The sequence below is a fragment of the Denticeps clupeoides genome, chromosome 2 (assembly GCF_900700375.1).
Source record: "Denticeps clupeoides chromosome 2, fDenClu1.1, whole genome shotgun sequence".
NCBI classification, from domain to species: domain Eukaryota; kingdom Metazoa; phylum Chordata; class Actinopteri; order Clupeiformes; family Denticipitidae; genus Denticeps; species Denticeps clupeoides.
Window position 1 is genome coordinate 28,975,639 of NC_041708.1, and position 23,105 is coordinate 28,998,743.

The 23,105-nt window shown below is 42.3% G+C and overlaps 1 protein-coding gene across 1 annotated transcript in view; it reads left to right on the forward strand.

Moving 5' to 3' along the window:
- Positions 1-1,346: 1,346 nt before the first annotated feature.
- dnajc13 (DnaJ heat shock protein family (Hsp40) member C13) overlaps positions 1,347-23,105 on the forward strand; it is a 29,958-nt gene continuing 8,199 nt past the window's right edge. The window contains 37 exon segments of the mRNA XM_028967917.1: positions 1,347-1,510; positions 4,758-4,838; positions 10,589-10,664; positions 10,971-11,120; positions 11,752-11,793; positions 12,705-12,905; positions 12,998-13,204; positions 13,269-13,364; positions 13,580-13,671; positions 13,817-13,983; positions 14,411-14,490; positions 14,612-14,781; positions 15,446-15,545; positions 15,728-15,835; positions 16,044-16,199; positions 16,300-16,356; positions 16,530-16,651; positions 16,739-16,814; positions 16,938-17,033; positions 17,260-17,400; positions 18,511-18,528; positions 18,978-19,060; positions 19,178-19,331; positions 19,490-19,593; positions 19,853-20,012; positions 20,107-20,169; positions 20,260-20,326; positions 20,329-20,360; positions 20,510-20,614; positions 20,794-20,996; positions 21,474-21,558; positions 21,684-21,838; positions 22,032-22,077; positions 22,155-22,309; positions 22,400-22,601; positions 22,742-22,857; positions 22,990-23,068. Of these exon segments, the coding sequence (XP_028823750.1) occupies positions 4,771-4,838; positions 10,589-10,664; positions 10,971-11,120; positions 11,752-11,793; positions 12,705-12,905; positions 12,998-13,204; positions 13,269-13,364; positions 13,580-13,671; positions 13,817-13,983; positions 14,411-14,490; positions 14,612-14,781; positions 15,446-15,545; positions 15,728-15,835; positions 16,044-16,199; positions 16,300-16,356; positions 16,530-16,651; positions 16,739-16,814; positions 16,938-17,033; positions 17,260-17,400; positions 18,511-18,528; positions 18,978-19,060; positions 19,178-19,331; positions 19,490-19,593; positions 19,853-20,012; positions 20,107-20,169; positions 20,260-20,326; positions 20,329-20,360; positions 20,510-20,614; positions 20,794-20,996; positions 21,474-21,558; positions 21,684-21,838; positions 22,032-22,077; positions 22,155-22,309; positions 22,400-22,601; positions 22,742-22,857; positions 22,990-23,068 (4,032 nt within the window). The 5' untranslated portion in view covers positions 1,347-1,510; positions 4,758-4,770.

Consider the following 23,105-nt stretch of genomic DNA (forward strand, 5'->3'; position numbering starts at 1 on the left):
CTGTGCTGCTGACCACAGATGTGATGTTCTTTAGCCTAACGTACTGTCATTGAGGGAGTTTGTGATGCAGGCGGCCAGGCAGGGGTCTAAGTTTTTTTTTCCTGGAGCAGACAGAGCCACTTGAAAAAGTCCTTAGGGATTTCAAAGTCCATATTGTTTTGGGATCATCCCAGGAAAAAAGCCTGTACTCCGGCCTTCCCTCTTTGCTCCGCCGTAGTCCGACAGTAACTCAATTAGACTAACGGGCAGCGCGTGCTGTTGCCCCCCCTGGATCAGATGCTTCATAACGTGATCCCTGTGTCCAAGCTGCGCTGCACATCGGCTGCCCTGTCCCAGAAGCAAACATGTTTCCCCTGTACCTTCAGTCGCGGTGAGTCCATGCAACATCAGCAATAACATGGTTACGTGGTTGGTCTACTACTTCAAAATACCCTTATACCAAACGCAGCACCACAGTTAAAGCGCAGGGTCGGTGTTAGGGTGAACATTGGTCCAGACGAGAAGAAAGCTACATAACCAGCGGACTAAAATTATCAACTCTGTTTGACTGCATTTTTCACTTGCTTCTTTTTGTTTGTAGATGTGCACCGGTAAAATTTACTGAAATACTTGTATGATAACGTAAGAGGCCGCCTTGTTCTGCCGAATGGGTCATTATTTTTTTCTGAATTATGCATAGTATTGACTGTAAAAGAGAGAGTCATCGGTGCACGAACACCTCTAACTGCAGTTTGTGCGTTTTCTCTCTGATCGTTCGTGTTGCATGAGCAATGTTGTGATTTTCCCGTTGGGGGGCGCGAGTGTCTTCCGTTCGGAAAAGGAATGGCGAATAGGACGTGCGACGAAAATGTGTTTTTGGAAAGCTCCCGTTGTTCTTGCACCATCCTTCATTTTAACGATGAGCATGGACTCTGCTTTTCTTTGGAACAACAGCTTTTTGATTCATTCTTGCTCTCAGACACCGAGTCTTTGTAAAAATATGAATGAAAACATATCACAAATCCCAGGATACTGCCATCACTGATCTTATAGGTATTTTATGGCATATTTTGTTGCGAATTAATGCAATAACCCTACATAAGTTCTACGGAGAAACAGCCCTGCACGCTTTCCAGCTTTATGAACAAAATATTTCGTACTCGTTTGAACTTAAAAAAAAAAAGAAAAAGAAAATAAACGTCTGAAATAAACAAGTTGTATTCAGAAAACCATTATGTGTGCACAGTATCGTACGAGCACACGACTCTACGGCACACGAGTCCAGTGTCGCCTTTTCCGGCCGAGGCTGTCAGCTGACATCCCCATGACAGGCCGCGCCTCTGCGCATGCGCACTGCTGCACTTGTGGCAAAAGGAAGATGGCAGCGTCCTGAGTTTCTTGCTGGAGGTAGCGCAGCTGACCAGCCGCAGCATCTGTTCGGGGGAGGGCGACCAGAACAACCCCGGCGACGCAAATCGGAGGGCGGGGGCAGAGGGAAGGAACAGGGTTGCGTTCGAAGCGGAGCGTCAAGGTAAAGTCTGAGCTGCTCGGCCCCACTCTTCCCATTGCACGGTCCCTCCATTTGAGATAGCCCCGTCTGGATGCTACGGATTCCTGGGCCGATTGGTGCCCGCTAGCAGATGCCGTTAGCCTCCCGGTCTCCTGCCGCACAGTGTGGCCGCAGCGTTTGTGTGACTCTGTGTGTGTGTGTGTGTGTGTGTGTGTGTGTGTGTGTGTGTGTGTGTGTTGATTTTCTCTACACGCTCGGCGGTGTCTCTATATAACAGCATGTATTGGATGCGCTAGCCTGGGTCAGACTTGGCCCGGCGCTGGACCGCTCCAGCCCGCCAGTGTCCGGAGGAAGATCCGGTGAGGATCCGGCACTCCTTTTTATCGGAGGTCGTGGGGCGGAAAGCGGGCGTGAAGGAGCGCGTTGGGTGTGTTGTCCTCCTTGCGTGGAATTTGACAGGACGTGGCGCTGCGCCTTTTGTCGCGGCTCCTGTACTGATTAGTGCTCTTTAAAGAAATTACGTCGACTTTCGCGGCTTTCAGGCACAGTTGTAAAGATAAGAGTATAAAAACGCACCTGATGACTTGGGGCAACGTGTAGATGTTCATGTAAAGTTCTTTAAAAAATACACATGGTCCCCTTTAATGACCTTTACTACTTTGATAGTTGGAAAATCAATTAAATGTCCGCCGTATTTATTATTATCATTAATATATGTATTTAGTCAGCCCATAATTCCAGCTGGTCTTACTATTGGCTGTCAAAGCTCTTCTTTACCTGGGGAACTGTGACCGAGGCCTGCAAACATCATGCTAGTCACTGACAGACGACATCCACGTCCAACTTTATCAGACAGGAGGTTCACTTAAGGTTAAGCTGTCAGCGTGCATTGAGACATTACTTTGTATAATTGTTTTTTGAGTGTCTGACAGAAGATGCATTTTAAGCACATTTGCACACTCTGCACATTAAACTCCGCCCTCCAGCATGACAGGTCATGTGACTGCCTTCTTTCTCCCAGAGCTCCTCCAAGAGAAGCAGCTTGGGCATTTCTCTAAGTGGTTTTGCTCTTCAATATTTTGATGAATCTGGTCCGATCTTTCTACGCAGTCAACGGTAGAAGTACGGTGCAGAAATTAAGTTGGATCCTCTAGTGTGCTGTGGTAACTAGTGTCTAGTTGTAGTTTCAGTTGTGTTACATCACAGAATTTTGCTTAGTCTGCGCTCCTGCTTTTCTGATGACAGAGATGAAATTCATGCCACAAGCACAAATCTCTGTTTGATATTCAAAATATACATGTGTACTTTTCATTCCTAACTGGTCTACTTCTATTCACCCACATAAATTCCACCTGCGGGGAAAAATGTGCCTTTTACAGTCATTGAAAATCTATGCACTGAACTGCACTATAATAATGCGCACTGTCAGCACTGAAATAAATGGTTATTCAGTCATTGTCACCCTTTGTCAGCCGTTTTGGTTTTCCCCCTCTGCTACTGTACAGCTCACTTTGGCTTCGGGTGTAATAGAAAGGGTTTGTAAAAGTCTCAACGCTATTGATCTGTGCAAAGAGAGGCTCAGCTTAGAAAAGGCTGTCACATGACCACATTTTGGCAACCTTCTCTTCTCTTCCCCTCCTGTTTCAGCGTAATAAATTCTCACTGCTTTGTGAAGTGACCCCCAGGCCTTTAAAAAAAAAAGTATATTCCAGTTGGCTTTCCCCTCGGTAGTCAGTAAACCGTATGGCCTATGATTTGACTGATACAGCCTCAGGGGATCCTCTGAATTTGGTCTGAGCACAGGATGACTGTAGGACCTGGAGCCTTTTCTTTATTAGTGCCAACTGAAGCCCATGCCTGAGACCACCGTTGTGAACCCGACCTTCAAGGAGCATGCTTGGACTGCTTGCATGGTGCTTTTGGTCGCTGTGTTGGCCTTTCTGCAGTAGGAGGACAGTCAGAGGAAGGAAGAGTGGAGCAAGTCATTTCCAGCAGTGCCACATAGTGCTGACGCCGGCTTGGCCATTTGCAGGTGCTATGTTTGTGCGGATCATAGTTCTAAGAGAACAAGATATGCCATCTTTCTTTTTTTCTCCTTAACATCCATTCATTCACGCATCAGCATTTTTTTTTTTTTTTTTTGCCTAGAATCAGTGTGCTTGAAAGTCGTAGCTGTGAAGGTCCTCGTATCGCTTTCACTTCATTCATAGAGAGACACAAATATACCAGGTTTTCATTCTGTTTCCTGCATGGCATAATGATGGCTCACAGCCACTTTCCATTTTGTATAAATGGCTGGCTGTTCATTTTATGTCAAACTAGAAGCTGCACAAATGAAGCAACATTACAACCACCAGCATCTACATGTTGTAATACAGTTCTAACTACCTTGAGTTTAGAGTGTGTTAAGATCACATTTTCAGTTGATCATTATCAGTTGGTAATCAGTTTTGGTGTTGGAGGCTGTTCTCTAGTTAAAGTTAGTTCAGTATTTGCCCCCCAGGGTTCAAAAGAGAATTCAGCAAAGGGTTTCTCCATTAGCGTGACATCATGGCTATCCAGTAAATGATAAGGTTAGTAGCATCCTATTGGACAGTTCTGTCCTTTTGGCCTGAATTAACCAGATAACTGAGGACCTTGTTGGACCCCCTGCCACAGTGCGTCATCGGAGACCACAGTTTCAGCAGGTTCATTGTCTATTAATGATGGTTTCTAATGCGGGTAGACCTGGAACCAGACCGTCTGGCAGAGGGTCCTACAGGATCTGGGCTGGCTGGTAAGGAACCTGTTTCCTCGTCGGAATTCTCACTCTCCCCACTCTCTGGCTGGCTATGGTCATCAAGACAATTTTGCAGAAGTGGTGTGGAATGTGTGAAGCTGCTGTGCTTGTGCCTATAGCATTGACATTTTAATGTATATTCACTGGGCAGCAGGCTGCATCATTAAACTTAAATCCTAAAATACACAAGTTTATATAAACTCTACTAAAGCTATACTCTCTCTCTCTCTCTCTCTCTCTCTCTCTCTCTCTCTATATATATATATATATATATATATATATATATATATATATATATATATATAAATGAACCGGCGTGAATCTTGTCATTTGAATACTGATTCACTGTATTGTCTTCTGTAAATTGCATTAAATTGAATTACATGTTTTTTCTCTTATTAGCTTGAGCTCGAAAAGTGTCCTGTGTCCATGTTGTATTTCATTCCTCCTCACTGTGGATTTAACCCTGACCTTGTTACCCCTTTACAGGCCCTGTCAGAAGATGAATGTCCTCAAAGACAACAAGGACCTGGCCTGTTTCTACACCACCAAACACTCCTGGAGGGGAAAGTAAGAAACTATGTTGTTGTTTGTTTTATATATATATTGCACATTTTAACAACCTAGCATGACCAAAGTGCTTAACAGTGTTAAGAAAAAACAAAAGACTTTAAAATAATAAATAATAATAAATAAAGCACTTTAAAATAATTGTTTACACATTAAAGGTCCCCTATTATTAAATTGTAATGTTGTCAGATAATTTAAAATTAATACGAGTTCCCCTATCCTGTCAATGTCCTGCAGTGGCAAGAAATGGTCTAAAGAATTTCCTACCCCTCCCCTAAAAAAGGAACTCCACATAGTGTCATGGCTGTGTTTTTTTTGGTCACAAGAGACTCTGAAGTTGGAGCCAGTGTAGACAATACTGGTGAATACGGTGTGATGTGGCCGTACTTCCGGGTGTTTGTCAGCAGACAAGTTGTAGACAATTTAATAATGTTTGGTTGATTCCAATTCAGAGAGCATTGCAGTAGTTGAGCTGAGAGCGATTAAAAAGCATGAATGGCTTTCTCCAGGTTGCCGTGGGTCAAGATCTTGACTTTAGTCAAAAATTGAAGCTGGTAAAAACTTGATGATAAAGTCAACCTGTTTAAAACTGCTATCAAATGTCATACTTCGATTTCTGACCGTGTGGTTAAGGTGGGGGGGGGGTCAAGATCAGACTTGTGGTTTGCAAGGATGCAGTGTTCATTTGGGAGTGGGATATTAGCTCAGAACATGCTGCACTGTAGTATTATATTTCACATAATAGAGATGCTATGCTTTTCACTGTGATGGGTATTTAGCATGCTTATTCATTACCATGCAAATACTTCTCAAATTCATGATTTCATTGGATTTATTTTTCAAAACAGTCACTGAACCTGGAGCTTAATTTGTTATTGAAATGATTGAAAATGACATTTGGTCCAACACAAAACTAATGGATCGGAATGAAGCAAGGTCCCGCCATATGTCCCCAGTTCCATTGGCGTCGGCTGTGGTCTGGGTAAGGCTGGCGGCCCTCCGGCTTAGATCACAGTAAGGGGTAGAACAGAGTGCAGCTGCTGCCAGTAGCCTGATGGGATGGATCGGTCCTCCTGCTGTGATTGGAAGACCATCTTTAGACTTCAGTCTAAAGATGGTGTGTTTCATCTGTTCGGAGGAGATTGTTCATTACTTGAATCTGGCTTGAATTTTGGTTTTAACCTTTTACTTCCTTATGTGATCTTTTGCCCAGTCTAATTAGTTAGTTAGGTCTCGCTCTGAAGTGCTATTGTGAAGATTCACAGACGATAAAGGATTCAGGAAGTAGACCAATTTCAGAGCACAGCTACTGTAGCAGAATCATCTCTGTCGACCTTTAAGGCTGTATTCATAGTCTGGCTTAGTTTTTTTTTTTTATGACCTTGCACTTTGTTTTATAGACTGAATTCCTTGATTTTAATGATTTGCAATATGCTTAAAATGATGAGAAGCTGTATCAGAACCTCAGACTGCACGTAGTTGAATTAACTTATTTATTTGTAAATTTACTTATCAAATTATCTACCGCAATATATACAGTTTACCGTCATTTAGTGCTGCACGATTAATCTAATCGCAATCGTAATCGCGATGTCAGTCTGTGCGATTACATGAACGCAAAAAGCTGCGATTTAAATAATTAGTATATGGATTGGATCGGCAACATATCCGATCCATTCTCTCATTCTCTCAAAGTTTGCGAGCTGACTGAAGTATCACCTCAGTCGGATGTGACGTGTTTGGTCACATGACTTTCGATTCTGAGACATATGGGTAGACGCGGCATGACGAGCTGCATCGTACGTCAACGTCGCCGCCATATTGCGATAGGCTGTGCTGTGGAGTGACGCATATACATGTCTATGGAGAGAACTGCATAAAAATGCCTTGTGCTGCTTGGGGCTGTACAAACCGCTGTATGCTCCAAACCACATTACATTTCATAGGTAAGGCTGGACAATTGTTTTGAATATATTTGGCCATTCTAAAATCCCGTTTTATAAGTCTTAACCTTAGCTAAGCTAGGCTAAGATAGCAAAGCTATGCATTCCTGCGTTCAAGTCAGCCTCCAAACAACATTTTGGCTAAACGTAGGCATTAACTATTTAGACTGTTCTTAACTGTTTAGTTAACTTTTCTGAAACGTTTTTCAAAACAATTGTTTCCTAAAGCAATTCACCTCAGTTTACAAATCTTAACCTTAGCTAAGCTAGCAAAGCTATGCATCCCTGTGTCAGCCTTCAAACAACGTTTTGGTTAAACGTAAGAACTATAATACGGGATTTTATAATGGCCAAATATAATCAAAACAGTTGTTTAGCCTTACCAGGGTTTGTCGTTCGACAGTAATGTAGAGTTTTGTTTGTGATTATTTAATTTAGTAGAATATTGTATTTTGAAAGCACTGGGCATTTCAGGTTGTTATAAGTAGTTTGTATGTTTCACTTTGAAATTAAACATTTCACTAATAGTATGCAACTTTTCATTGATATACAAGCAAGTGTCCTTTATCATATCGCAATTGCATATCGCAATATTGATCTCAATAATCGCAATATGTCTTTTTCCCTAAATCGTGCAGCCCTACCGTCATTGGTTAAATTTATATCTCAATATAATTTTTATGCCATATTGCACAGCCCTGCCACCAGTGTTTTATTTATCGGAAGAGATCCTGTGACCCATGCACGGGGGGAATATTAGATTTAAATTGTAGTGTGTCTTAACAGGCGTGGCATTGTTTTGTTCGTAAAAGCACTGCTCATAATCTGCATGTCACTTGAAACAAAAATAATTTCTTATGTCTTTGTCACAGTGGATTCCATATTTTGGGTGTGAAGGGCTTACATGTCGGCTTTTTGGATAGTTTTGATTTTATTCTTTGTGCTTTTTGTAGGCAAAAGACTTCTGCAGCAGTTTGATCTGATTGACCTATCTTGCCTTAATGAAGTGGGTGGACATAAAACCCAGTGGGGGGAGGGGATCAGTTTAACTACTATCAGTTATTTTATATTTTTTACGTAAATGAAGGTTTATATGCCCCTCTTTATCTAAATTTTGTTGTGGTATGTTCGCATTTGGTGGTTTTGGTCAGGTTTTGACAGGGAAATATGGAGTGTGTGTGTGCGTGCGTGTGTGGGCGCACAAATAATAAGTTGAGACCTGCTTGACATTAGAGCTTTCCAGACGCAGGAAGTTACTGAACTCCATACACAGAGAGAAAGGTAAGTAAAACCAAGTTAAGATGGTAAACACAGACCACACAAATGGCTCCACAAATGGATCTTCTGGCTGATCGCTCGCATTTCTTGGAAGTGTGACGCCATGGAGCTAACCTCAATACAATAAAGTTAATCCATGGTTTGCAGATTTATTAGCCTAGTCCCATATGATGCCAGTGATGGCCTAGCAGTTAAAGAAGCAGATTTGTAACCGGAGGGTTCAAATTCCGAGCCGCCAAGGTCCCCACACGCTGCTCCCCGGGTGCCTTTCATGACCGCACACTGCTCACCAAGGATGACTGGCTCAATGCAGAGGACACGTTTTATTGTGTGCACCCTGTGCTGTGCCTGCTGTGTATCAAAATTACAAAAGCAATTATTTTCGATCTTTGTATATGTATGTGTGTTTCTTACCTGACTTTGTCAAACGTTTGACTTGTTGCTTTTGTCCAAATTCAGTACTAGATTGTAAGAAACAAGCTGTATCTTTTTTTAGACTTTAGCCGTTTATCAGATTAGGGTTGCTGAACATTGGTTTGAACAAAAATGCCAAATGATTACAATCCCAACATTCAAGCCTGGGCTGCATCAACACGGCATAAATATTAATCAGCCAAACGTGCTGGTCGTATCCTCACTGGTATGCTAGGACTCACCTCCGTTGTGTTGCTCGCACTAAAGTGTCAGGTGATTTCTTCCCCCCTCCTCTTCTCTCCTCTCGCCAGCTAAAGTGTGGGTTTGGCTGAAAACCTGCCAGTGGAGCATTAGCCAGTGTTTATGCACGACAGAGATTATCACGTCTGTGGACTTTAGGCACAGGACGATCGCACCGTCAGGTGAGAGTGACACTCTGCCCCTGCAAAGGCTTATGCAGCAGAGCAATTAGCTGGATTCAGTGTTGACCTGTCTACCAGAGGGGGTGTGAGTTTTGTAGTTCACACAAGTACGTGCAAATGATAAAAAAGCATGCAGGATGTGCACAATGCTAAAGATCTGTTTCATCATTCCGAGCGGCTCGGGGTGAAGTGCTTTTCCTGCTGGACAGGAAACAGAGAAGTTGGTTTCAAAAAGCTTTTCTTTTCTATGAATAAGACCCAGACTGTAGCCTAACTGACACAAACCAAGAAGATTTTATTTTAGCCTCTTCTTTGTCTATCTCATGGCATTTTAAAAGAGAGCGTTGATTTGTGGATTTGAGTTGTTGATTAACTCTCTTGATGGTATTTTTATGCTGCGTGTAGTCTTTGTACCTTTTCATATAGAAAGAGCACCTGTGGATTACTCAAAGCGAGGCTTTTTTTTTTTTTTTTTTTTATAAACCTTTTATGTGCATGTGTGTGCACATATATCACACACACATATGTTAACATTCAGTGATATGTATTTTTGTGTATTTACTTGTTTGGATAGAACCATGTCATCTAACACAAAGCCTCAGTGCCTCTGCTTACTAAGCCTTTTTTGAATATTGCAAATGCTGAGCAAATCTCATTTTCCCCATTAACCCAGTTCTTCTTACACTGCATGACAGGCTAATGCCAGTCAAGCTTAAAAATCCAGAATCCTTCCGGGAGGCATGAACACCCTGCATAACCCTGATCGGGAGATTTATTGTTGATTTCTTGTGCTTTCAGATTTTTCCTCCAGTGAAATTTTGGGGTTGCCAATACTCAATACTCATTGGGGTTGCCAATACTGGATAAGTCCGGCCTGTGCTTATCCAGACCCACCCACTGAATCACTTCAACCCACCAACCACATTGCACCAAAATTTGCAACAGCCTGGGCATTCAGTATTATTACATAACAGCCAGTTGGCCAATTTATCTGACTTTCTGCCTGTAACTTTGTGTGATTTTTTTTATTTCCTGCATTTGCTCCAAAATCATAGTGTTTGTATAATTTTTCTTTTTTTTCCCCATTGTGCCTGGTTGCTGGACTGTATGTCTTTGCTGCTGTGCCACTGACTGACAGCTCAGTGGGTACGCTGTTATTGGTAGTTGTCCCACAGATCTCCTGCTTATTGGTTGCTATGGTGATTCCTCAGCATTTTGCAGGACGTCTGGGTGCCTTTGTATGTTTGGGGAAAAGAAGTGTGATTGAAAGAATGAAAGATTGAAAGAATTAAGTGATGGCTGGATTTTGGGCGTGCGGACTCTGAAAACAGTCCCCAATTCTTTGGTTTGAGATGGAGCCTCCATTGACAGACAGGGCCTCTGTCTGGTGTAGACAACTCTGAAGTCATACATTCCATGAATAAGGGCAAAAACAGTACGCCTTCCCCCATTCTGAGGCTAAGTATATATGTGTGGTACGTTTACATTTAATTGATTTACATTTAATTTAAATGTAAGTTCTGTTAGACAAACTCCCTGTCATTTCTATTCAATAAGGGGGTTCTTTGTAGGGTCGTGTTTTACTTTTTATTAAACAGAAGAGCAACTCTGCATGTGATTGTGTATGGCAGAAGACTGGTGTGGTATTTATTTATTTATTTGTTTGTTTGTTTTGTTTATTTGTTTGTTTCAGGTACAAAAGAGTCTTCTCAGTTGGTACCCATGGCATCACCACATACAACCCCACCACATTAGAAGTGACCAATCAGGTATGTGCGCTATAGAGAATTAGATGGTGACAAGGATTGAGGTTGAAAGACAAAAGGACATTGTGACTCACGTATTATCATTCGTGTCATAAGTTGAGATCATGTGACAAACTTAAACTGTAGGGTATATTGTTTTGTGTGCTGAAGACCTGTTGAAGGGCAGTGAAAATCTAATATTAATTAATAAAGGTATAATGCATTAACATTATGAATATATATAAAGTAAACATGTATGCACATAAAATAAATTAGAAAATGAGTCCACTTCAGACTTTAGATTTGTGTAAATATTGTCCCTGTGTGCAGTGGCCATATGGGGACATTTGTGGTATCACACCTGTGGGCCGAGGCCAGGGGACCGAGTTCAACCTCACATTCCGCAAAGGCAGTGGCAAGAAGTCTGAGACGCTCAAGTTTTCCACGGAGCATCGGACCGAGCTCCTCACTGAGGCACTGGTGAGGACTTTTAGAAATGCTCCCATAAACACCCTTTTGCTTCATAGATTTAGTCATTTAGAAACTCCACAGGCGCAGCTTGATTTGCGCATGCAGAAGGAAATGTATTTTCAGACTCCATTAACAGTCTCACCTGCCCTGTGTATTTAGGTTAGTACTGTTTAATGGTCACTAAGCTATACTTCGATCCTCATGCATGCATACACTCATTGTGCAAAGAGGATATCTACCTGAGATGCACAGGATGTCAGTCATTTCTCCTTATTTCACTTGTTTCATTCATGGAAATCCAACCCTAATGTCTACCCAGAGCATTGTGTGTGTGTGTGTGTGTGTGTGTGTGTGTGAGATGTATATATATTATTATTATTCTTTTTTTTTTTTTTTTTAAATGAATGCATTGTCCTGTAATTGCAAACTGTCTGTTCACTACTGCTTAATGAGTCGTTTTGTTGAGCATCTGTACTATGCCCTTCTCTTCCCCTCCAGGACCACTCTGTGCTGTTTATAGTGCAGTTAATAGAACCACATCAATATTTCATGGCTTCCCCCCTGTTGTGAAAAGCCTGATCTCAGTGTAGTGGCGTCTTTGTCTTCAGCTGTAACCTGTCTTCCGCTCTTTCCTCTGCAGAGATTTCGGACCGACTTCTCAGAAGGCAAGATCACAGGAAGGGTGAGTATAATGAGCTGGTGTATGTTAGTGTGTCCCTTTTGAAAGTGAGGAACTGAGTTTGTGTGAAGCACCTTGCTTAGTGTCCCTGAATAAGCCAGGCTACAACAGCATGGGGCATGATTTGACCACCTTTCCCTGTTTCCTCTCAGGCCAATAAAAAGCTGACCAGTTATGTGAGAAATAGCCCACAGTCATTACATGATAAATCCTTTAAATACACACCAACTTCCTGAGCCAAAAAGAGGAAGAGGTACATTACCACAAGATAGCAATGACAGCAAACCTAGGTAATAAAAAAGAAGTTATTGTGCAGGGAACACTTTTTAATTAGCCTTGTTTAGGTCAACTTTATGCTGTCATTAGTAACCAGGACTGTTTTAATCAGATTTGGAGCTCCGTTAGATATCGCTGAAGCAGTTAGTGAGGAAACAAACCTCCTGAACTGATGTAGATGATCGATGCCACTTCCTGAGCGCTTCATAACTGAGTGCTGCTGTGTGCTGTAAACTCCTCACGGTCTATTGTGGTACTTCCTTTTTCCATCTTTAAAAACCCGGCGAACTCCCCATTAATCTAATGCAATTAGGGTAGAGTCTGTTTGGTTGTACAGCTTCTTTTTTTGGGGGGGACATTAACATCTATTTAACAACAAATTGTGTTTGTGCTGCCCACTTAACCTCAATTAGGTGGTAATGAAAAATGTATTTTACACGTTGTTTTAAAAGGTATATATAAAAACAAATATCCAACACTCATAAGCGTAGGGTTAAGTGTGTTGTGCAGGATTTTAAATGGTGCGGTTCATGCTAAGATTTACTGATGTTGTTTGGACCGCTAGGTTACCACCACCCTGATCATCAAACAAACACAAGCGGCGGTTGTACTTTCTCAGATTCTTTATTCTTCTACAGAGGTACAACTGTTATAAGCACCACTGGAGTGACACACGGAAGACTGTGGCCTTGGAGGTCACGCCGGGAGGTATTGACCAGATTGACACACTCAGCAACCGCGTCATCTGCTCCTATGACTACCGTTCTGTGGAGGGCTTCGTCGAGGTCTCGGACTATCAGGGAGGATTTTGTATTCTCTACGGGGGCTTCAACAGACTGGTGATTTTTTTAATTTTTATTTGTGCATGTTCATCATCTAACCTTATGAACCTCCGACATGTTTAGGTAATTTCCCTTTCGCCCTCTCTCAGCACCTTTTTGCGTCAGAGCACAGGGAGGAGATCATCCGCAGTGCCATCGAACATGCCGGGAACTTCATCGGCATCACTCTGCGTCTGAGGAAGGACCTGCTGACGTTCGAGGGCTTTTTGACCGAGAGGCTGGGGAAGTATGGCGCAGACGACTGTATCACCTCCCTGGCAGAGTTCATAGTGCAGAAGATCAGCCCTCGGCATCCAGTGAGTTGTTTTGTCTGATTTTCTTTGTTTTGAATATGGCTGATGTCATGTTTGTGTTTCACAGGAACCTGTAAAGAGGATCCTTGCCCTCACAGAAACCTGTCTAGTAGAGAGAGACCCAGCGTCCTACAACATAGTGACTGTTAAGCCTTTTGAAGAGGTGGGTTTCATCTTGAAAACGACACCAGTTTGGTCTTGTTCTGCTCATTTTTTCCCCCCAAGATGTTAAATAGCATTTTGTATTTTGTGTTGCCCATTGAGGCACTGTGTTCATTTTGATGGTGCAGAGAATAATCTGTGGTTTGGCATCAGATATTATGTTAGGTTTTATAGTGAGGTATCGGTTAACAGGCATGTGGACTGTAATCTCTGCAGGTGTTTGCATTAGTCTGCGATGCAGAAAACCCACAAGTGTTTACAGTGGAGTTCATCAGAGGCCATATTCGGAAATACTGCTCCACAGAAAGGTGTGCTCACACACACACACACACACACACACGCATGCACAATGTAAATGGTCATTGCTTATTCATTGCATGATTCCTATCTACTTTTAAAGTTTGCCCTGACAGGCTACTGATTCTCACCCTGTTTCACTTTTTCTGTCTGTAGGGACTCCTTGATGGCTACTCTGCTGGATGGAGTGAGGGCCTCAGGGAACCGGGACATTTGTGTGAAAATGACCCCCACCCAGAGGGGGCATCGCTGGGGGCTGCTCAGTATGCCAGTGGATGAGGAAGTAGAGAGTCTGCACCTCCGGTTCCTGGCTGCTCCACCAAGTGAGTATTTATCACATTTTTTATGCCAACCATAAATGCTAAATGAATAAATTGACCCTAGACCAGTGAAAATAGCCACTCGACCTTAACTAATCCTTTTTTTTTTTTTTTATGTACAATATTTTAATTGACAATTTTTTGTGCCATGCTGTGGGTCAAAATAATAATGCAAATGCATGATACTTTAAATTTTCTTTTTAATATATAGTTTACATATATTCCCCTCAAAAACCTCCATGTATCATCTGACTCAGTGGTTCTGAAACGCAGGCTCAGTGTTATGATGTGACCAGCTCTCATCAGTACTGAAAGGCAATCACATCCTCTCTGGTGCCATGGTTGATTTTGATGCTGGTGGACAAGATCGCTGTTCATCCCAGCGCTGTCAGCTTGGCTGAACATGGGCTCTTGTGTTTGTCCTCCTCAGATGGGAACTTTGGGGACGCTGTGTTCAGATTCAACGCTAACATCTCTTACAGTGGTGTGCTGCATGCTGTCACTCAAGATGTAAGGGTTTTTTTTCCCCTGTGTATGTCTGGATGTGATGACACATTCTATTGAGAATAGGATTAAATGTGGTCCAAAATTTCTTGATCTGTTTGATCATTTGCTACTCTACACAACACAGGGCCTTTTTTCAGAAAACAAAGAGAAGCTGATCAACAATGCCATCCTGGCCCTCCTGTCGCAAGAGTGTGAGCTGCCTGGCTCTAACGCTGAACTTGAGAGCCACTTCCAGGCCATCCGCCGCCTCGTAGCTTCCAAAGCAGGCTTTCAGGCCTTCACCCAGCTGCCCAGGTCTCAGCTCCTCACTCTTATCGCATTCTCTTTATCTTTTGATCATTAGCGATTCTTCAACTCTGTATGACTGTTTTTGATGTGAATAAAGGCTGCTGTGTAAAAAAGATTCTTTGTGATCCTAAGGTCTGGTCAGGTGGTTGGACCTGAGCACAGAACGTAAATATGAGTGTCCATCTCATTGTGCCCTGTCTGTCTTAACCCGTCTAGCAATCTTATCTTCCCTGCCATCTACATGTTCCTGCCCATTACATTTTGTCAGTTTGCCTCTCCTCATGACTAATTAGCTTTTAAATTAAAATCCTTTTTTATATCATTAAGTCCTTTCCTCATATTCCTCCTCTTACATTTGATTTGTTTTGTCTCTTACACCGACACGTGCAGTGAGTATTTCCATCCATGTGCTCTCCGGGAAAGAGCAGTGACAGTACCTCCTGTCCAGACCTTCATATTTGTATACAGCAGCTGCAGCATCATACAAATATTAACAGAGTCTGGCTTTGGCCCAGTCTGCACACAGATCTTGAATCATTTGTTGATAGCTATCCATTGATGTTTTGTTTTACCATTCAGGTTTTTTTTTTTTTTTTTTTCCTCTCCTCTCTTCTTCCTCCTTTTATGTGTACATGCCCATGTGCGCAAACTGTCCTTGCCTGTTTTTCAGATTCCGGGAGAAGTTGGGTGTGAAGACAGTGAAGGCTCTAAAGAGGAACAACAATGGGGTGACTCACGCTGCCATAGATATGCTCTGTGCACTAATGTGTGTAAGTTCCACACTTTAACTTTAAAACACAACCCTTACTGTTTTGCATGAATGCATACGTTGGAAGAACAAAGATGAGATATAAAAAAAACAAAAGATTTATCTGCCAGACAAGGCAGTATAGGCAGTATGATTGTTCATGTCTCTGTTTCCCTTGTGTTTCTTCACTGTTCCCTCTTGCAGCCCATGCATGATGACTATGACCTTAGGCAAGAGCAGCTCAATAAAGCTTCCCTCCTCTCCTCCAAGAAGTTTCTGGAAAACCTACTGGAAAAGTTTGTCAGCAATGTGGTGAGCATCCTGTGGACTGTGATATTTGTGCTAATGAGTATAGTTACTGAAAACTGTTCACACAAACATTCATTCTTATAAAGGTTTTTTTTTTATTTGAGAGACTGAGTTCTCATTTCTCTTTGAAATGACAATTGTATATATGGGAGCTTAGGTGTGTGTTTTTTTTTCTTCTTCTTCTCTATTTCTCTTTCTGTCCCACTCTCAGGAACATGGCACAGGTGCATTGGTCATCAGTTCTCTGCTGGACTTCCTGACCTTTGCCCTTTGTGCACCTTACAGTGAGACCACTGAAGGTCAGCAGTTCGACATGCTGCTGGAGATGGTTGCCTCCAATGGCCGTACACTCTTTAAACTCTTCCAGGTGTGTCTGTGTGTGTGTTTCATTTGTAGTTTTAGTTAATTATGTGTTCACTGTGTGGCTTCATACGCAGAAACTTGTTTTATTTTTTGTGGTTTTGCAGCATACATCCATGGCTGTTGTAAAGGGAGCAGGCCTGGTCATGAAAGCTATTATTGAGGTGAGTGAATATAGAGCTGCTGCATTAACAGCAAGTTTAATTAAAAGATCTTCTGGGTTTTGTATAATAAGCATGGGACACCCTAGATCCGTCTGAATATCACATGATGTTTTGTGTAGCCCTAGCATGTATTCATCCATTCAAATGCTTTGCAATATGTTTGGGATTGACAGGAGGGAGATAAGGAGATTGCCACAAAAATGCAAGAACTTGCCCTGAGTGAGGGGGCTCTGCCCAGACACCTTCACACCTCCATGTTCACAATCAGCTCAGATCAGAGGATGCTGACCAACCGGTACAGGACAATACAGAAACAGGCACACATATTCCTGCAGGCACACTGGACCACACCAACAACACACATGACTTTCTATTGTTGTAGGCAGTTGAGTCGTCACCTGGTGGGGCTGTGGACTGCTGAGAACCCTACGGCCTTGAATCTGCTCAAAAGAATACTGGTAAGCGCTAGCGCCATGTTGTCAGTCCTGTAGTGGTGCTTATCAGTCCAGGATCTGGTGCAGAAATCTGTTTCTTTCCGTGGATAGGATGGTAGAGGTAATTAAAACTCTCTTCCATCTTAGCCAACAGGTTTGCTGGCATACCTGGACAGCACTGACGCTGTGCCAGAAAAGGACATAGACCGTATGCATGTCCGTGACAACCTCAAGATTGCTTCGGTAATGCATCGCACTTCACTTCCCAATCCATCTTTTGTTAGGTGATGTACTTTTGGAGTCAAGTGGAGATGGACATGGACAAAGCAGCTCTGGAGTTGGGGATTTGATTGCTTAAAAAACTGAATTTTGATTGGCCTTTTCTGCCAAATATTCATACTGAAAAAAATATTATATATTGTCTCTAGTGTAAAGTGTCATTGTATATGCCATTTATATCATTCTTTAGGATCAGTATGGACGCAACAAGGTATCAGAGTGGCAGCGAAAAGCAGGCAAGGCTGTCAAAGAAGTGGAGAAATTTGCGAAGGAGAAGGCCGATCTCGTCCTAATGCACTGGAGGGACAAGATGGGCATTGCTCAGAAGGAGGTAAGCATCCTGGCTCTCACACTTCAGCATCTGGAGTGCAAATACAAGGCTGCCTCGGCTTCATGCTTTTGTTATGTTTTCGCCATCTTCTGGTGGGTTGTGGTCCTGCATCTACTGCAGTGAACTGTTAATGTCCAGATACTGCTTTGAGGAGGAAGGAAAAAAATGTGAGCAGTTTGTCTGTGCTGGTTTTGCTATTGGTGGAAAACCTTCATATTCTGGCCAGCTTGCGCTAGCTATTTGCTTCATTTCATGATTTATTATTCAGAATTTATTTTTTTTATTGTTCTGACTTCTCAATTGTTTTTATCTTGCGATTTGGACAACAGGAATTGCCCGGTGCTTTAGATAAAAATGATCACTCAGACAGCAACAATGCAGCTCGCCTTCTCTCTCTCTCACTGTATCCCATGTTTTTCTTCCTGTCTATTCTTATTTACTGCCATCTTAAATGAGAATTCTTTTAAACAGCCGGGTTCACACACTGCCAGGTCACACACTTGCCATTTCTTCATGTGAGACTTTCGAAGTGCAGTAAATATATATTTAAATATTCAAATTATGCTCATTATGAAGGCAAATGAACAAATAACCAACTGAGTTGTTGTTGTTTTTTCCCTTCACACATGTAATCTATAACTTTGTGGAATGTTTTTTTTTTTTTGTTTTTTTTTTATTTTCCATTGCCTTCAGTTCCTTGTTTTGCTTTTGGTCAAAGCTTCATTTTAGGGACCTGCAGTCAAAGTGAATCTGGCATTGAAACTAATTTTCACTTTCTCTATCTGCCAAGCGCATGGCACAGCAGATACACGTGATTGGCTTGTGGTTTCCCCAATCAGCTATTCTACCAATCAGCTGCACTTATTTTCACAATTTAATGTCACTGGAGGTCTTAAAAACTGAGTGCATTCTGTTTTTTTTATTTTTTTTATTTTATTTTATTTAATGGGAAAAAAAAATCGTTTTGTGTTTGAACGGAAGGCACTGCCTCTCCACTATGAATGAGCAGCATGACCTCTCCCATCAAGATCAATAATCTCTCTGTGTTGTCTCTGCCCATGTCTCTCCCCTCGCCCCATCTCATTTGTGTTCTGCTGTCAATCATTGCAGCAGGACAGGAATAACCTGGTGAGTAAAAATAACAAAACAAAACAAAAAACGGTCAGAGTCGTCCTGATGTCTTTGCACCCTGTGTGTTCACAATCGTTTGTTATACATCATTACTCACGACCTTGGCTTCTTTAGTGCTGTGTGCATTTCATTATTTGACACTCATTTTATTGGTTGGTGTGTGCCAATTGTCACACATGCATTTGGTCCATTTTGAGCTGATATCACACAGCTCCCTCCTTCTTTTTAGCAGTCTTTTTTTGTATGGGGTGAAGTTTTTTTTTTTTTTTTTTTTTTTTTTTTTTTTTTGTGTGTGTGTGTGTGATTTTTTTTTTTTTTTTTCCCTCAATCATATTTTTTTTGTTTTGGACTTACACACTTATTGTTAGAAACGTCATCATTTTGAATACTTTAAACAACATTTTTACAGGTCCTTTTACTTCACTTAACTCTTTTGTTCTTTGTAGAATCCCAACCAAAAACCAGTGATCCTCCGGAAGAGGAGACAGAGGATAAAGATTGAAGCAAACTGGGAACTTTTTTATTACAAGTATGTGTAGAGTAGCACCAGTTAAGCCTTGGAAGTACTTTCCTGAAAGGATTCCTCCACTGCTACTTACAGTCTCGTGTTTTGTGTTCTTATTGTTCTTTTCTTCCTGCTTCACAGGTTTCAGATAGACCATGCACGGTCCAACTTGATCTGGAACCTGAGGACTCGTGAAGAGCTGCGAGACGCTCTGGAGGGGGAGATGCGGGCATTTGCCGTGGACCGTGAGCTTGGCAGCGCCACTGTTATCTCCTGGAACCACCAGGAGTTTGAGGTGAGGCCTGTCTCAATGGTTTAATAAAGAGGAAACTGATGCCTTTTTTTTATTGTACTGTATTTTATTGTTGTGCAGTTTCTTGGGCACAGTTCCCCGAAAAATGCACACCCTCCCAATTCAGTGGTGTCAAACATTCTTAATGTTACTGAATGCAGGTGAAATACGAGTGCCTTTCTGATGAGATAAAGATTGGTGATTACTACCTCCGGCTTCTTCTAGAAGAGGATGAGAATGAAGAGTCTGGTGCCATCAAGAGATCGTAAGTGACTTATTCACAAACGGCTTAGTTTACCAGAGCAACAGTTTATAGCTGTAATAATATAATAGATTTTTCTCTAATAATCAGTTAACCCTTTAAAATGACAGATTTGTATTACTGAACACAGCATTCCATTGTTGCAGATACTCCATCATTAACAGCCATTTATCAAATCTCAATTGAAACTTTGAACGGAAGTGTAATATATATTGTACACGATGTATTGTAAAGTAGGTTATTTTTATTTTTTCCCTCACAGGTATGAATTCTTTAATGAGCTTTACCACCGTTTCCTGCTAACTCCCAAAGTCAACATGAAGTGCCTGTGTCTTCAGGCTCTGGCTATCGTCTACGGGAAGTGCTGTGAGGAGATCGGACCTTTTACTGACACCAAATACATTGTTGGCATGTTGGACCGGGTTCGTGTATTACAATTTTCACGCAGATGTGTGAAGACTGCATCCTGAGAAGATCTAAATGTCTGCTTTCCCATCTCCTCTGATCTGATTTCAGTGCACTGACAAACTAGAGCGAGACCGGCTCATCCTCTTCCTTAACAAGCTCATTCTGAACAAGGTGAGCACACACCTGAGTACATGCTAATGACAAAAGGGAAATTCTTTTCAGAGTTTGGGAAATAGTTTCTTTCACCTTTTTGACCAATAGAAAAATGTGAAGGACATAATGGATTCAAACGGCGTACGAATCTTTGTGGACCTGCTAACACTCGCACATTGCACACCAGCCGAGCCACTGTTCCCTTACAGGTGTGTAGAAGATATGTTTTGCTACACTATGCTTCAGAACACATTTTTGCGTTAGGGTGAGCTATTTGCTCTTGTCTGAATCTCTGTGTGTGTGTGTGTGTGTGTGTGTGTGTGTGTGTGTGTGTGTATGTGTGTGCTTGTTCTGATAGAGTAATGTGATAGAAGCTTCTCCTGACATGAAGAGGGAAAGTGAGAAAGAGTGGTACTTTGGGAATGCGGACAAGGAAAGAAGAGGCCCTTTCAGCTTTGAGGAGGTGAGTGGACAGTACTGAACATCTATCACAGATATGGCCAATGGACAGTCAATGCAAGGAGCAGGACTTTTTGAGCCAAAAATAGGCCTAACTCTCAATATTTTCCGGTCACAAGGAAACAACCACATGCTGCTTTGTTTTGATTTGTATGTGTGGTCATTTTCCTTTTTGTACTTTAGATGCAGGAGTTTTGGAGCACCGGGACTCTTACAGCTAAAACACGTTGCTGGGCGCAGGGCATGGATGGCTGGCGTCCCCTGCAGGCCATCCCACAGCTGAAGTGGTGCCTGCTGGCCACTGGACAGGCAGTGATGAATGAAACTGACCTCGCCACACTCATCCTCAACATGCTTATTACTATGTGCTCCTACTTCCCCAGCAGGTATCACTGTTCTCCATTTAATATTGTTTTATTTACTACAGATGTGCAGTACGGTGTGTTTCGTTGAGCCTTTAGTTTTAGGCTTTAAAAGTCAGGGGGAAAAAGCTAAATAAGTAGGTGTCAACTTTTGACTGGTAATGTAGGTTTGTAGACCACTATGCTACAAGTACCTTTAATATCCAATTTACTCACTGTTCAGTGGTCTTTATATTTCCATAAATAAAATAAACCTTCTCTTATTCTGTCTCTTGAAAGTGGGGTGATTATCATTGTGAAACACAGCATTGCACACGGTGACACAACTAAATGTGTCCTCTGCTTTTAATCACCCTTGGTGATTTTTGGGCAGCCATGAAAGGTGCACTGGGAGCAGTGTGTGGCATTCGGGATTCGAACCGGCAAGCTACCGATTTCGGATCCATTACCCACTAGGTCAACCCAGTGCCCCATCATATTTTTAACCCCTTGTTTTTGCAGGGATGCAGATAATGCAATCATCAGGCCATTGCCCAGAGTTAAGCGTCTCATCAGTGATAACACGTGCCTGCCTCACATTGTTCAAGTGAGTCTTATTGTGAAACTGTTCTGCATACACATAGTTTTTATCAGAGATCCAAACACACACACACAGATACCATTAAACTGTATTAGAGCCAAAGTGATTTATTACTACTCTGATCTCCCCAGCTTCTGCTGACCTTTGACCCAATCCTTGTGGAGAAAGTGGCAAACCTGTTGTACCTGGTGAAGCAGGACAACCCCAACCTTCAGCGTCTCTACCTCACTGGGGTCTTCTTCTTCATCATGATGTACACAGGCTCCAATGTGCTGCCTGTTGCACGGTGAGACCATATACATCACCTCACTCCAAAGCAATTTTTCAGTTTAACTCTGTCCTATCTTCATTTTAGATGTTGTCAAGTTAAGACCATATATCAGAATCCCTTTTTGAAATGCTGTGTTCTGGGGACATTCAGTTCGGATATGCACAGTCTTTGTGGCTGAGTCAGTTTTTTTCTGTATCACTTTGTGCAGGTTCCTGAAATACACCCATTTAAAACAGGCCTTCAAATCAGAGGAGGTGAGCTGATCTCTTCATCTGTCAGCCAGCAGGATTTTTGCTGGGGGTTTTATTGACCTCTCACCCTTGACATGTAGGCTAAGGGCCAGGACATTGTGCAGCGGAGTGTCCTTGGCCCAGTACTACCAGAAGCCATGGTGTGTTATTTGGAGAACTACGAGCCTGAACGCTTCTCAGAGATCTTCCTGGGGGAGTTTGACACACCCGAGGCCATCTGGAGTAGTGAGATGAGGTGTGTTTGCGCCCATGTGTCATTTCTTGATTAGATGTGAGATCTTCTTAAAATCACTCTTGTCTGGAATGTTTATGCTGTTACCCTCAGACGAATGATGATCGAGAAGATTGCTGCCCACTTGGCCGACTTCTCCCCTCGTCTCCAGAGCAACACACGAGCGCTGTACCAGTACTGCCCCATTCCTGTCATCAGCTTCCCACAGCTGGAGAGTGAACTCTTCTGCAATATCTACTACCTCCGGCACCTGTGTGACACAACACGCTTCCCCAACTGGCCCATACGGGATCCTGTACGTAATTCACTCTCACACCCTGTGTGTATGTGTGTGTTTTTGTGCTCTGTGTGTGAGGCATTGTGACAAGAAACAGAAAGGGCTGTCTTGAGAATGGACACATTTTTTATTTTGTGTGTGTCCTCTGCCCCCTACAGGTTAGGTTGCTTAAGGACACTCTGGATGCCTGGAAGAAAGAGGTGGAGAAGAAACCGCCCTCCATGTCTGTGGACGATGCGTACAATGTGCTGAACCTACCCACAGGACAGGGCCAGTGAGTATACCCATAATACACAACATAGTCTTTCCTTCTGGTTTTAATATTTCCCTTTGTATGAAAACATTTTTGGTGCTTTTATGACTGTGTGTTTTGGATTGTATTATCATGTGTCACTGCCATCCACAGGCATGAAGAGAGTAAGATCAGAAAGGCATACTTCCGTCTGGCACAGAAATTTCACCCGGATAAAAACCCGGAGGGCAGGGTGTGTTTCTTTTAATGTGTCTGTGCCTGTATATGTT